We start from the raw sequence: 15,117 nt of genomic DNA on the forward strand, positions 1-15,117 counted from the left end.
TATCCCAGCAAGCAAGGAAGGCGGATGCAACTGGAAGGGGCCTGTTGGACCTTCTAAGGTACTGGCTTAAACATCAACATTCAAAAAACTAAGATCATGCCATCCAGTCCCAACACTTCATGGCAAATATATGGGGGGAAAGTGTAAACAGTGGCAAATTTTAGTTTCTTGGGTTCCAAAAATTACTGTGGAAGGTGACCGCAGCATGAAATTAAAAGATGATTGCTCCTTGGAAAAAAGCTATGACAAACCTAGACAGCATATTAAAAAGGAGCGACATCATCTTGCTGACAAATGCCTGTATAGTCAAAGCTATGGTTTTTCCAGTAGTTATGTACATATGTGAGAGTTGGACCATAAAGAAGACTGAGTGCTGAAGAATTAATGCTTTCAAATTGTGGTGCTGGAGAAGACTCTTGAGAGTCCCTTGAGAGCAAGGAGACTAAATCAGTCAATCCTAAAGGAAATCAACCCTGAATATTCATTGGAAGGACTGATGCTGAAGCTCCAATACTTTGACCACCTAATACAAAGAGCCGACTCATTGGAAAAGACCCTAATATTGGGAAAGACTGAGGGCAGGAGCAGAAAGGGGCAACAGAGAATGAGATGGTTGGATGGCATCACCGACTCAATGGACGCGAGTTTGAGCAAGCTCCGGGAGATGCTGAAGGACAGGGAAGCCCGGTGTGCAGCAGTCCATGGGGTTGCAAGGAGTCGACACCACTGAGCAACTAAACAACAACAAAGTACTAGTTAAGCACCACTTCTGAAGCTCAACAGTGTCAGGAGGCAATTCTGCATTGCTCTCTCCTGTTTCTGCATATACTGTAACCAGAGGTACCAACCACCTCCAGACTATCTCGCCAAAGATGTTGGTAGAGTGAAGTTTGTTTGTACAGCCTTGGAAGTCAGAGATCGTGTTTCCTCACAGAGCAAAGGCAAGGCAAGCTCAAGGCCCACTGTAGAAGATTTGGGTTCTCTAAGTTCAGAGTTGTTGTCTCGTGCACCCACTCCCTATGTGTATGGATTTTCATCATGTTGCACTACAGGAACTGACTCAGGAAACGATGATAATGCTATATTCTGGCTACTGTTATTGCTGCAGAATGCTGTCTGAGGCCCAGTAGTTCGATGTCTTCCAACAGCATCCATGAAACCGTGGCAGGCTAATTTGGTAGTGTACAAATAGGGTCAGACCCTTCACAATCCTTGACAAGTGGTAGATTTAAGGCTATATACCCACACTCTTCTTTAAACTATACATGTGCATGACATTTGGTCTATCTTAGTACCTATGATCTATTTCACAATAAAAATAAAAGGAAAAAAAGAAATAAGACAGTAACCACAACTGGTATCCTAATCTGTCCCAGAGAAAACAATCTCCTGACCACAACTAAGCAAAATATCTGAAAAACAATTTCTCTTTCAGAGAAAGGGAAACCTGAGGCTGACAGAATATATAAGTAAAAGAAACCAAAGAATACCCTGAAATAATTAGGTTATTCAAAGAATATTTATCAAGTACTTTTCATGAGCAAGGTGGGGTCCTACACCCTGTGCATAATACAAAAATATGTCAAATGCAAAACCTTGAGCAAGAAATTTAAGAGTTAACATAAGAGTAAAATCTTTTATTTATTTGGATGTGCCGGGTCTTAGTTACGGCATGCAGGCTCTTGGATCTTCACTGCAACATGCAAACTCTTAGTTGTGGCATGTAGGACCTAGTGGCACGTACTTCCCTGACCAGGGATCAAACCCAGGCCCCCTGCATTGGGAGGGTAGAGTCTTAGCCACTGGACCAGCAGGAAAGTCCCCAAGAATATAATCTTATACAGATAAACAGGCACAGAGACAGAATTATAGTCTTGGAGAATGAATAATCCTGAAACAAAGAACACTGCCCCTACAGTGTAGCCTAGTGATATGTTTACCTGCTAATTCACAAGAAAACAAGTATATAGGAAACATGTTCAAATCAGAAGTTTCAAGTTCAGATATGGAAAAGATTAACTGAGCTTAAACAGGAAAGCTTTAGACGTGATGGAAACCTACTTAGTGACTGGTAAGTTATCAACAAGTCGGAAAACAGTGTACACGCTCCAGAGTACCAAGGCTGGGCCAAAAGATCTCTAGCAATTACCAGGAGAAGCAGAATGAGTCCAGCAGAAGGCAGAGGGTACAGTCACAGAAGTGACTGACAGGGCTCTCAAAGCTCATGGGTTCCAGTACTCCTTCCATCGACTTAAAGAGGGACAGACACATGAAACCCACATTCCCAAACCAGTGACCCAGTCTCAGAGGCCGGATTCGAATCCAAACCTCCTGGCAGCTACAACCCTAAGTGACAGGGCAGCGTAGTCCAAGTGCCCAGAGTTCAGGCTCTCCACTCTGAACGGTCTGATTTCAGGAATTACAGCAGGGCTTATTCCTCAGGTGTTTTGTAAAAACTCAAGGAGGTAACACCTGTAAAACAACGAGCCTGGCCCCGAAGCTAGGCATCCAATAAGGGAAAGCTGCTGTTATTATTAAAGTTGCTAGAAACATTAGAGCTACGATTACCAAGACTAGTAAAAAGCAGTCCTCATTAAAAAGCAGTCGAGTCGAGCAGGATCGCGTGTAAAGTATGACTTTCCCGCTGGGAGAGGTTGGAGAGAGAAAAGAACGCGAGAGAGGAGGAGCCCGCGCCCGGCCCCGCGCACCTCGCACCTCCCGCTCAGGTTCCGAGTCCTCGTCGGCCTCGCGCTCCCGCTTCACCCGCACCACCGGGACTACCGGCGTCGGGGCCTCGCGCGCGCTCGCCGGCTCGACCTCCCGCTTCACGCGCACTGGGCTGCTCCGGAAGCTCGGCGCCTCGGGCTCCCGCTCCCGATCTCGTTCCCGTTTGACGCGAGCCGAGCTGCTTCGCGACTCGGACTCGCGCTTCCCGCGGGTGGAACCGCGAGAATCCCGCTTGGACCGGCTGGACATCGCCACTACCGGCCGAGTCGCCGGGCGCAGCCTCCAGACAAGACCGAGCGCGCGGCAAGCAGCCAATAAGAAGCGGCGCTGTTATGGAGGCCAAGGATCTCTACGAGTCGCCGACGGGGACAAATCACGCCGCAGAGAACTTCAAGGAAGTACTGCCTTTTGTGGTTTCTTTGCTGCTGCGTGCGCACCGGGGACCGGTAGGCGGATCTACTGCACTTGACCCTTTTCCGGTTTAAAGAGGCAAGAACCTTTTACTGACTGGGGATTTCTGGATAACAGAAGCTGTCGTTGGATCCCCGGTGTCTTCAAGACACTTTGTGTCCCGAAACCACAATTGGGAGGTCGTCTCCAGTCTCCGCGCCTCAAAGATCAACACCCCTGCACAGAACCAGGCGACATTCCCAAGTCATACCCTTCTTGCAGCAACCTGGCGACTCTAATTCCACATTTAGAGGAATCACAGAAAAATGCGAATGACGAGCAGAGAGAAACTAGAGAGTGGAGCCAATATAGCCGAAGCTTCAGGACCTTTGACTTTCATGACCCCTTCCACAACCCTAAACTACTTTACAGTTCTACTAAGGTGTGATTGATATACAATAAAAAGCGCGTTTAAAGTGTTCAGTCGCTCAGTCGTGTCCAACTCTTTGCAACCCCATGAACCGCAGCACGCCAGGCCTCCCTGTCCATCACCAACTCCCGGAGTCCACCCAAACCCACGTCCATTGAGTCGGTGATGCCATCCAACCATCTCATCCTCTGTCGTCCTCTTCTCCTCCCACCTTCAATCTTTCCCAGCATCAGGGTCTTTTCAAATGAGTCAGATCTTTGCATCAGGTGGCCAAAGAATTGGAGTTTCAGCTTCAATATCAGTCCTACCAATGAACACCCAGGACTGATCTCCTTTAGAATGGACTGGTTGGACCTCCTTGCAGTCCAAGGGACTCTCTAGAGTCTTCGCCAACACCACAGTTCAAAAGCATCAATTCTTCCGCGCTCAGCCTTCTTCACAGTCCAACTCTCACATCCATACATGACCACAGGAAAAACCATAGCCCTGACTAGATGGACCTCTGTTGGCAAAGTAATGTCTCTGCTTTTGAATATGCTGTCTAGGTTGGTCATAACTTTCTTTCCAAGGAGTAAGCATCTTTTAATTTCATGGCTGCAGTCACCATCTGCAGTGATTTTGGAGCCCAGAAAAATAAAGTCAGCCACTGTTTCCACTGTTTCCCTGTCTATTTGCCATGAAGTGGTGGGACCAGATGCCATGATCTTAGTTTTCTGAATGTTGAGTTTTAAGCCAACTTTTTCACTCTCCTCTTTCACTTTCATCAAGAGGCTTTTTAGTTCCTCTTCACTTTCTACCATAAGAGTGGTGTCATCTGCATATCTGAGGTTATTGATATTTCTCCCGGCAATCTTGATTCCAGCTTGTGCTTCATCCAGCCCAGCATTTCTCATGATGTACTCTGCATATAAGTTAAATAAACAGGGTGACAATATACAGCCTTGACGTACTCCTTTTCCTATTTGGAACCAGTCTGTTGTTCCATGTCCAGTTCTAACTGCTGCTTCCTGACCTGCATACAGGTTTCTCAAGAGGCAGGTCAGGTGGTCTGGTATTCCCATCTCTTTCAGAATTTTCCACAGTTTATTGTGATCCACACAGTCAAAGGCTTTGGCATAGTCAATAAAGCAGAAATAGATGTTTTTCTGGAACTCTCTTGCTTTTTCGATGATCCAGTGGATGTTGGCAATTTGATCTCTGGTTCCTCTGCCTTTCCTAAAACCAGCTTGAACATCTGGAAGTTCACGGTTCACATATTGCTGAAGCCTGGCTTGGAGAATTTTGAGCATTACTTTACTAGCATGTGAGATGAGTGCAATTGTGTGGTAGTTGTGAGCATTCTTTGGCATTGCCTTTCTTTGGGATTGGAATGAAAACTAACCTTTTCCAGTCCTGTGGCCACTGCTGAGTTTTCCAAATTTGCTGGCATATTGAGTGCAGCACTTTCACAGCATCATCTTTCAGGATTTGAAATAGCTCAAGTGGAATTCCATCACTTCCACTAGCTTTGTTGTACATTTTGCTGAATATTGATGGAGATATGTATACACTCTGAAACCACCACCACGATCAAAATAATGAATCTAGGGATTTCTCTGGTGATCCAGTGGCTAAGATTCAGCTTTCAAAGCAGGGGGCCTGGGTTTGACTCCCAGATCAGGGAACTAGATCCCACATGTCGCAATTAAGATTCGGTGCAGCCAAATATATATATTTACTTATATAAAATGAATTAAGTCACCATTCACCAAAAGTGTTTTCCTGCCCTGACCATTGATCTGCTTTCTGTTGCTACAGATCAGTGTCACTTTCTAGAGTTTTATATAAACGGAAGCACACAGCGAGTCCTCTTTTTAATCCCTGGCCTGTTTTGCTCCGCCTATTTGTTTTGCGATTCATCCACCTTGTTGGGTATATAACAACTCACTTCAACTCAGCAGCATTCCACTGTGTGGATGTACCAGTCTGTCCCTGTTCTACTCATGAACTCCCAGTTTTGTCTATTTTTAAAGAGGATCCAAAAATGACACAGGCTCAGATATCTGAAAGGCCCCAGGGCCACCCACGGGGAGAGTTAAGACACCGGTCCGGTGGACGCCAAGATGAACCGGGCGGCGGGAAAGTACGAAGTCGGGCGTTGGGCGGGATGGGAGGGGTGTCCGCCGCTGGTGGTCTTCTGCAGGGCCCGAGGCTGGGCTGCGAGGCCAGGGCGCCGCTGTGTGCCCAGCCTGGGCACTCGCCTCCTCAGGATCTCTTTGAAGGTAGCTGCTGTCAGTGCCCCCACTTACAAATGAGTAAACTGAGGCACGGCTGGGTTTAACAGTCGGCCTATGCAACGGCTGGTGATAGAGTGTCACACATCCCAGCAGAAGAAAAAGGAAGGGAAGGCTCCACAGCGAATTCTGAATGGTGTGATGGGTGCTTTGTTTTTCTGGATTTTCTGATGTATCAGCTGCTGCTGCTAAGTCGCTTCAGTCGTGTCCGACTCTGTGCGACCCCATAGACGACAGCCCACCAGGCTCCCCCGTCCCTGGGATTCTCCAAGCAAGAACACTGGAGTGGGTTGCCATTTCCTTCTCCAATGCATGAAAGTGAAAAGTGAAAGTGAAGTCGCTCAGTCGTGTCCGACCCTCAGCGACCCCATGGACTGCAGCCTTCCAGGCTCCTCCGTCCATGGGATTTTCCAGGCAAGAGTACTGGAGTGGGGTGCCATTGCCTTCTCCACTAAGCCTAAATCCTGTTTTCCTATTGATAATGTCACAAAAGGAAAACCCCAGCCAGGAAGAGGAAGTTGAGCTTGCAGTATTTTCGTCCGCCCCCGCCCCTCCGCCCCTCCGCCCCTCCGCCCCTCCGCCCCTCCGCCCCTCCGCCCCTCCGCCCCTCCGCCCCTCCGCCGCTCCGCCCCTCCGCCCCTCCGCCCCTCCGCCCCTCCGCCCCTCCGCCCCTCCGCTCAGCCGTGTCCATGCGCTCCGCCCCGTCCCTCCGCCCCGCCCCGCCCCGCCCCGCCGGTGCCTGGAACTCTGAGCGCAGAGAAGCTCGGCCCTGCCCTCCTTTCCCGACGTCAGGGCTAGAGGCCGAAAGTCGAGCGAGGGGCGGTGCTGAGCTCTCGGGGCGGTGCTGAGCTCTCGGGGCGGGAGGGTGGCCGTTGGGGGCCTTTAGGCAGGGACGGCGGCGGCTCCGCGCACAGGGGTTAAGATGGAAGCGGCGCCGAGTCCCGCGCCGGGACTCTGCTGCAAGCCTGGAGGGCGACTGGACATGAGCCACGGCTTCGTGCACCACATCCGACGGAACCAGCTCGCCCGGTACCGCCCCGCCCCGCGCCACCGCCGCCAGCCCCGGCCTGGCCTGATCCGGCCGTCCCTGACTCCCGCTCGGCTCCCCGCAGGGACGACTACGACAAGAAGGTGAAGCAGGCGGCCAAGGAGAAGGCGAGGAGGCGGCACACGCCTGCGCCCACTCGGCCCCGAAAGCCCGATTTGCAAGTGTACCTGCCGCGACACCGAGGTGAGGCCGCCCACCCGCCTGCTTCCTCGAGCCCGCGCGCTCTTTTGGCCCTGGCTCAGCCTCAGTGCACTCTTCTTTCCTATATGGGAAAAAGCTACTTCTTAGCCCCCAAGGCTCAGTTCACCTCGTCCCTTCTCGGAACATCAACCTCGATGGTCCCCAATCGCCGCTAGTGGTTCTCCCAGTAGAACAGAGAGGGCTCAAGTTAAGCATCACTATTACCGGACAAAGCTGGGAGTTGGCAAGAAGTTGTCTTTCGCTTCCTCTCCACCACACTATTTTCGTATTCCCGTCACCTAACAGAAAAAAAGTTTGGCACTGCTCTAGGCGACAAGGACATACTTGTGGAATGAAGCCCAAACCAACTTAATGGCCTTTTTCCCCAGCTTCATTTCGACCCAGCAATTACAGTAGATAACATATGATGCTAAATTTGTTGATCTTCCCTAAGAGTGCCTTTAGAGGTTGTATACATTTCATTCATTTAGCTTTCAGAGGACCCCATAAGATGGGAACCATTATCATTTGTGTTTCACAATCTGCAAAACGGATACAGAGAGGTTCAGCAACTTGCCTGAAATCTCAAGGAAGTAGTAAATGGCAGAGCCTGGATTTGAACCCAGGGAGAGCACAGTCCACCTCTCTACCACCTTCTAACACTGTAGACAGATGTGCGTTGTGTACCTCCTGTGTGATGTGACTGTGCAGAGGTGCAAAGGTGAATAAAATCCCTGATAGGCGGCACATTTCACACACACATTCTGGGTCCATGAGAAGACTGGTGCTTTTTTTTCCCCCTAAATTCAGCTTTTTTCTTTTTTTAATTTTATTTATTTTTGGCTGTGCTGGGTCTTCGTTGCTGCCCACGGACTTTCTCTAATTCCAATGAGCAGGGGCTCCTCTCTACTTGCAATGCTTTGGCTTTTTATTACGGTAACTTCTCTTGTTTTGGGGCTCGTACTGTAGAACACACGGCTCAGTAGTTATGTTCTAGAGTGCACAGGCTTAGTTGGCCTGAGGCATGTGGGATCTTCCTGGACCAAGGATCGAACCTGTTGTCCCCTGCTTTGGCAGACAGATTCCCAACCACTGGACCACCAGAGAAGCCTGGGGTTTTCTTTACAGTCTGTTTTCCTGTATCATCTCTGGGCAAGGGTTCCAGCAGCCTTCCTTTCTTCCCTCTCATTCTGGTTCATCCCTCCAGATGGCTCTACCCACCCAAGCAACCCAGACTGTGAGGAGTCCGGTGAAAGCAGCAGTAGTGGCAGCTCTGAGCCAGAGCCTCCTGGCCCTCAGCTTTTCTGCTTAGAGTATGAGGCGGACAGCGGAGACATCACCTCAGTTATCGTGTATCAGGTACGCCTGGTGGAAACAGCTGCAGCCTGAGGGTCCTGGGCCGTGGTGGAAATCACTGTGACACCCGGAGCCACTGTCTTCCTCAGGGACTGGTGGGAAGTATCTGTCCCACATGGGAGCACAAACTGCTGGGCGATGCTTTTGAGCACAAGGCACTCCCATCACACAGTGTTCTCAGCGGGCGATGGGAAGGGCACATGGCCCACAGTCGAGAATCACTTTTAAGGGGACACCTGGGCAATGACAGGCACTGGCAAGAAGTTGTGAGTCCCACGGAGATCTGTGAGAGTGTTGTCTAGGGACAGGGCAGGCCACCTTTCCAGAAGAGGCTTGGCCCTAAGCTTCCTGACTCTTCCTCCACGTAGGATGATGATCCAGGAAGGGTGAGCGAGGAGGTGTCAGCTCACACGCCTCTGGAGCCACTCATGCGAGAGGCCCTCAAGTTGCGCATCCAGGAGGAGATTGCAAAGCGCCAGAGCCGACACTGAACAGACTGGAGTCGCTGCCCAGGGAGCCATCCCTAGTTTGGGGGTGCAGGGACCAGTCTGAGCTGATCTCAAGACACCCCTGTACCCCCACCAAAGCTGCCACATCCACAGGGAAAGGGTGTCACAGGGTCTGGGCCTGGCCATCTCCCTTGTAGCCATTTTTTCTTATATGTTGGCCCATTTGACCAGCCTAATATTCTGAAAATTTGAGAATTTTGTTTGGTTAGCTTGGTTTTGTGGAAGCAAAGACTCTGGGGAGAGTTGAGGTTTATGAAACGCTGTGCCAAACTGCTGCTTTCTCACCAAGGTCATGTCCCCCAGGGCACCTGGCCGCTGCTACTCCACCCAGCTCCTTGAGCCCTGTTTGCTATTTTATGGCTCCTTACTTCTGTACCTCCTGTTCACTTCTATGTCTGCGTTTCCTAGATCTTTTCTGGCGTTTCTTTGTTCTCTTTTTTCATTCATCTTGTCTCCCAATGCATCAGTCGCATCCCCATCCCTCCCCCCGCCCCCGCCCCCCCACCTCCTACCTTTAGCTGCTAAGGATTTTGGATGTGGAGGTTCTGGCCTCTGCCTTTCTGGCAAGCTCTCCCAGTAATTCTGATACCAGTCAAGGGAGACCTCCTTTGATGCCTACTTGCAAGCATGTCTCCCTCCCCTTACATGGCTTTTGCAGGTTTCTCCCATGCTCCATCACTTCGCCCAGTCTCGAAAGATGATGCCAGAACTCAACTGTGAGGATTTTTTGCCGCAAAACCTGCCTGGGCTAGGACTATATAATTCCAGCTTCCCACCTGATCCCTAGCTGTGAACAGGCCATCTGTGCTCAGGCTAAAGGAGAACTATCAAAACAAGCCAGAAACTGTGTTTCCAAATGTGATTTAACAGTCTTGAATGTACGTACAAAGGCAAATTCAACATGAGCAATTATTGCCTATTTGGAGCCCTAGGGTTTAGACAGTAAAGAATCCGCCTGCAATGCAGGAGACCCGGATTCAATTCCCTGGGTCAGGAAGATCCCCTGAAGAAGGGAATGGCAACCTACTCCAGTATTCTTATCTGGAGAATTCCACGGACAGAGGAGCCTGGCAGGTTACAGTCCATGGGGTCGTAAAAGAGTCAGACAAGACTTAGCAACTAACAGTTCCTCTTTCACTTGGAGCCCTAGTTGGGAAAAGGAGGGGAGCCTGAAAAGTGTCCTGGAGGGAGCTAAGCAAGCCTGTTTCATCTTCCCTTCCCCTGCTCTCTTCTCTCTCCCGTGCTACCTCCCAAGAGTATATAAAACTCCTAAGAGACCCTAATACTAAAGATACTGGGAAATCACTGCTTTCACTGAAGTGAACATTCTTCCTAACGAGGGTTGGACTAAGGTCTGAGAAATCCACCAGCCGTCCCGTACACGACGGTTCCAAGCCTCTGGTTTTCCAGCAAATGGGCCTAACCTCAGTGACTTGAAGTATGGGATTTAAGTGAGCCCATGAGCACTGGGACTTCTTCAGACCAACACTCCTCCTGCCCCAGAGGTTTCACCTCAGGGTCTCAAGATCAGTCTGGCTGGTCCCTCTCAGCAACTTTTCTCATAAAGGACATCTAAGGGCATTTTTGTTTGTGCCCTACAGCCCTGAAAATCTACCAGCTCAGAAACGGGGCAAGGCAACTACTTCAACTACATCATTAAAATGCAGCAAGTCACAGCTTGCTGGGAAGATGAGTGAGGTGGATAAATTAGAAGGGCCTGGTTGCGAAGGCAGACAAGGATCAGCATGATCCTGACTCGCAGAGCTGGCCCAAAGTCAATGCCTTAAACTGGCCGGTCCTGGGCTCAGTTCTCTTTCAGCAAGTCTGCCCCCATTCGGCCAGGCTGGAAGTGCCTTTTGACTCTTAAGGTTAACTACCCTCCAGAGCCGCCCAGGTCAAGGAGACTGCGCCATACTCTGTCCCCTGTCTTCCTGCAGCTCAGAGCACCAGGCATTTTAGTCTTGCAGCTCTTCAGCTGATTTTCTGACTTGGACATAGGATTTCACCGAAACTCTTAGGCTTCCTAGTCTGGAAATACTTTTTTGGGTTTGTCTTCTCATAGCTGGATGGCCTGTTTTCCTGGATTTATTATAGAATTTAGAAACAAGTCCATGGGGGTATGACCTCTAGAGTTTAGCTTCCAGCCCTGTGTTGTGAGAATCATGTACCAGTTCTGTCCTTCTGTGTGTTGATTGTGTAATCCTCACACTCTCAGGTAAGAGACTGATGGGAACATCTCATGTGTAAACCTGTTGTTGAGGTGCTTTGCTAATCGAGTGCATATAAAATATCTTCCACCCAAGAAAGCATTCTAACTGTTAGCTAGTTTATGCTGCACAACTACAGGAAGCACTAAGCCTGGTACTTAAATGAGAGGCTGTCCTTCAGGGCAGGCCTAGTGGTGGTGATGCTGCTATGGCTCCTGGTGTGTCCGAAACGCTTCTCTACTGACAGCTCTCAGCCCATCGACAGCCTTAGAGCTCCGCTCATTGCTTCTCGCCCCTCACTGCAGTCCAAGATGGTGTCATACTCTCCAGTATATTTACTGGACTTGCCTCCTGATGTCTTTTCGCTATTTTCAGTTGTTGGTGCCTTGCCCTCAAGGAGCAGTTTCCAGGGCATTTCCCAGAGGCCCTACAGCTGCCTCAAAGAGGACTGTCCCTGCTGTTTTGTGCATTGGCTACAGCATTAGACTAGCTTTCTGGCAGATTGCTTCAGGATCAGCACTTTTTTGATTAGATATAATCTCAGCCGCCTAGGAAAAAAAAAGCCTGGGAGCCTAATAAGCATATTTCACGTTCATCCAAAATGAAGCGTTCTTCATTTACTGAGGCTAAGCCTTGGATGTTAAAGCATTGTGTGTCCCGGGCCACAGTGGGTTATGTTACTAATAGAAGGAAGCTGGGTTTGCAGGGGTTTGGGGCTGTGCGAGAGTAAACACTAACACTTGAGTTCCAGCCAGCTGGCAAGGATGAAAGTCTTTGAAGAATGTAATACAAGATGGGAAAAGGAGAACGTAAAGCTTTTTGTCCTGAATGAGAGTAGGAAACCAGCCAGTGGGACCAGCGTGGGCAATAAGAAATGCTTCTGTCTCTGGACAAGCCTTAAAGGGACATTCCATCTCCACTGGTCCACTCCCAGGGGCACTGCCATGCAGAGATTAGCCCACAAAACTGGAAGAAACCCTTTGGAGTGGTGGGTATCCAGCTTACTGTGCATGTGGCACCATCTGTTGGTGGTAAGGTAGGGCCCCCAACTGGTTCGCAAATGTAAATGCAGCCTTTTGCAGACAGAAGAGTAAGGACAGGTGGCTTTCCTACCTCTGAGCCTTCTTTGGGGAGGAGCATCATGGAATGTTGACAGTTATCTGAAACCTTTTAAGTTCCCTCATTGAATTCCTGTCCTGTCCCTGAGGAATCATATGACCAAGAAACCACAGGCACCCACCCCAAATTTCCCCAGGAGGTGGAGTGATGCCAGAAGGGAAGAGAGTGAATGGCCCCTCTGCCTTCCCAGGGCCACCAGAATGAGGAACTGGTTGCACTGGTTGTATAACGTATCAGAAGCCATACTTTGTTCTGTTTTCTCATTTCCAATGTTCCTGCTGTGTGGATGAATAAAATGACATGTTGCAAATTTATTTGAAAATCCTTGAAGGAAGGTACTTTGCAAATACAGTATTCTTTTTAACCAATAAACGTACTATTTTTATAAGCACTGTTTTTGCCAAGAGTTGTGAAATCACTTGTGTACATAGGGAAGTGAAGACTACGTGCTGCCCTAAAGTCATTCAGCACAGAATCAGCACTGAAAATCTCATCTCTTGTTCTGCCTGACTATTTTAAGGACTGTCCTGGTTGGAGCATAACAAGTAGATTCACATGGCATTGGAACTGGAAGGGCCTTTTAAAGACATCTGGTCCTACTTTCTACTGATACGCAACTCATCCCTATCAGCATCCCTTGAAGAGCCCTTCTGTCTCGGGCTAATTCTGTTCTAGGGACTACTCAGATTGTTGTATTAAGCCAACAATTAAGCCAAATCTGCCTCCTTGTCAAGGCTCTGGAATGCTTGCCTTACCCCCACGTTAGGATAAAATAGCCAGTTTAGAACCTGAGTAGTCCTCCCGGGCCTTCCCCACAATCAAGGCTAAAAAGGAACGCAAACCCAACTCAACAGGAGATAGTAAGTGTTGATTAAGAATCGCCAAGCTTCCAAAGAGGTAGGAAATGCTGAGGGCTCATGGCACTATTGGGCAGATGAGAAAAAGTGCCTGCTCCCAGGGGAACACCCCTGGGCAAGAAGATGGTGATCTCGATAAATTAGACAGAGGCACTCCTTTGTCCTGGGGCACAAAGCCTGGCCAGCAGAAGGTGGACTGGTTTTATACCTCCCTGGTTCTTCAGCCAGGTGTTCTTGTACAGGGTTGCTCTGCACCGCCATGCTTCTTGACCTGGTTTTAACTACTTACCCTAATGCAGTTTGGAAGAGGGTCCTCCAACAGGTTTCCTGGTTCCATTTTTACCTTCCACTAGGTTCAGAAACGGAGAAGGAAATGGCAGCCCACTCCAGTACTCTCGCCTGGAAAATCTCATGCGCGGAGGAGCCTGGTAGGCTGCAGTCCATGGGGTCGCTAAGAGTCAGACACGACTGAGCGATTTCCCTTTCACTTTTCACTTTCATGCACTGGAGAAGGAAATGGCAACCCACTCCGGTGTTCTTGCCTGGAGAATCCCAGGGACGGGGGAGCCTGGAGGGCTGCCATCTCTGGGGTCGCACAGAGTCGGACACGACTGAAGCGACTTAGCAGCAGCAGCAGGTTCAGAAAGGTTTCTCCTTCCTCAAGCCATTGTCCAGTTAGTGTAACTACTCCATTTCCCCCACAGTCCAAGGCCATTTCTGACTATTACCTTTGCCTCACCAGTCCTGCTGAATTTAAGCTCCCTGGTTCCTGGCAGCATGGGCACAATGCTCCCTTCAGTAAAGGTCTGTGGGCCCCAGTGTTGCCTCACAGGGACTCCAACAGATGCTGGACTGCCAGTTTGAGTACTTTCCTGCCCTTTTAATCATGAAAACAATGTCCAAGAGGGCACTCTGGGCCTTAAAGTGTGTATGGAGTGTCACCTGCCCCATCAGTAAACAAAGGATGTGGCCATCAAGGCAGTAGTCGCTGTAGCCACCCACAACTGCATCCTGAGGGTATTCAAGGTGGAGAAAAGCTGGCTATTGGCCCCAGATAGTTGAGGTGTGTATCAAAGGAATGCTTTCAATGTGCCCAGACTCTTGTATCTTCCCATACAAAGAAAAACACTAAATTCATTATGTCTGGTTACTAGTCTTTAATTAACAGTAAAGCTTTTGATATTCCAACTACCTGCTTTTTGTAATCTCCTTTATATCCTCACTTCTCCCTTGCCTCTTTGGAGCAGTTCCACAGAACTATCTGAGAGGCTGCCTCCCCGGCTGGAATCCTTAGAAAGTTTGCCAAATAAAACACAATTCTCAACTTTTGGGTTGTGCTTTTTATTTTCCAGTCAACATAAAGTTTGGTGAAGCTGTTGGGTAATTTATCACACTATCCTGTTTGCTTTTTCCCATATTGCTCTGGATCTCCAGCCTTCCTCTCCTTGTTTCCCTCCCAACCCCTGGCCATGGGGGTGTCCTTAGAATGGATATTGTTTCAAGCCAGTGCTCAGCAGTCAGGAAACATGTTTTGGACGCTGACTTCTGGACGGTACTCTGTATACTTGTATACTTGTACCCTTGAAAATAAAATGTATCTGATGAACGTAGCTCTCCTCCAGACTTTGCTGAGTCCAAGGAAAGCAGAAGCCAAATGCAGGGCGCTAGAATTTCTTAAGGAACAGCCAGGGCTTTGTGCTCTCTGCCCTGCAGACCGGCCTCGCCTTGGACAGAGGCAGGCACGGGGCGCCACACTGAGGAGGCTGTCCGAAGTCCCCGTCGGCCAGTCCAGGTTGCAAAATGTGCCCGGCGGCGGCGAAGGAAGGCATCCTTTAGCCACGTGTGCAGTGACAATCACAGGTGCAGCTGGCAGGAGGTGCAGAACCCAGAGCTTCCCGCCTCACGAAGCTTCCACCACAGGAGCAGGGAAGATGGGGTTATCCTTTGGGTATCTCCGCATCAGATGCTCCTCGGCTGGGGTCCCACGCCACCGCCCACAGAGCCCAGGTTCCCCCCAAGTC

General features: G+C 49.6%; 3 protein-coding genes across 3 annotated transcripts in view; 2 read left to right on the plus strand and 1 right to left on the minus strand.

The window, feature by feature from the left end:
* The window catches only part of USP39 (ubiquitin specific peptidase 39), a 37,780-nt gene extending 34,804 nt beyond the window's left edge, over positions 1 to 2,976 (minus strand). Inside the window, exon 1 of the mRNA XM_006045861.3 lies at positions 2,709 to 2,976. Within this exon, the coding sequence (XP_006045923.1) occupies positions 2,709 to 2,976 (268 nt within the window). The remainder of the gene's footprint in view (positions 1 to 2,708) is intronic.
* On the plus strand, positions 2,633 to 3,600 carry LOC123328751. The gene is made up of 3 exons (XM_044926698.1): positions 2,633 to 2,857; positions 2,901 to 3,173; positions 3,256 to 3,600. Exons 1-3 carry the CDS (start codon positions 2,633 to 2,635, stop codon positions 3,451 to 3,453), a joined length of 696 nt encoding a protein of 231 aa, XP_044782633.1. The 3' UTR covers positions 3,454 to 3,600.
* A 3,033-nt stretch (positions 3,601 to 6,633) lies between these two features.
* Positions 6,634 to 12,630, plus strand: C12H2orf68 (chromosome 12 C2orf68 homolog). The gene is made up of 4 exons (XM_006045860.4): positions 6,634 to 6,849; positions 6,933 to 7,051; positions 8,256 to 8,407; positions 8,773 to 12,630. The coding sequence occupies exons 1-4, from the start codon at positions 6,743 to 6,745 to the stop codon at positions 8,893 to 8,895; spliced, it is 501 nt and encodes a 166-aa protein (XP_006045922.1). The 5' UTR covers positions 6,634 to 6,742; the 3' UTR covers positions 8,896 to 12,630.
* The last annotated feature ends 2,487 nt before the right edge of the window (positions 12,631 to 15,117 follow it).

The sequence above is a fragment of the Bubalus bubalis genome, chromosome 12, assembly GCF_019923935.1.
Source record: "Bubalus bubalis isolate 160015118507 breed Murrah chromosome 12, NDDB_SH_1, whole genome shotgun sequence".
Classification (NCBI taxonomy): domain Eukaryota; kingdom Metazoa; phylum Chordata; class Mammalia; order Artiodactyla; family Bovidae; genus Bubalus; species Bubalus bubalis.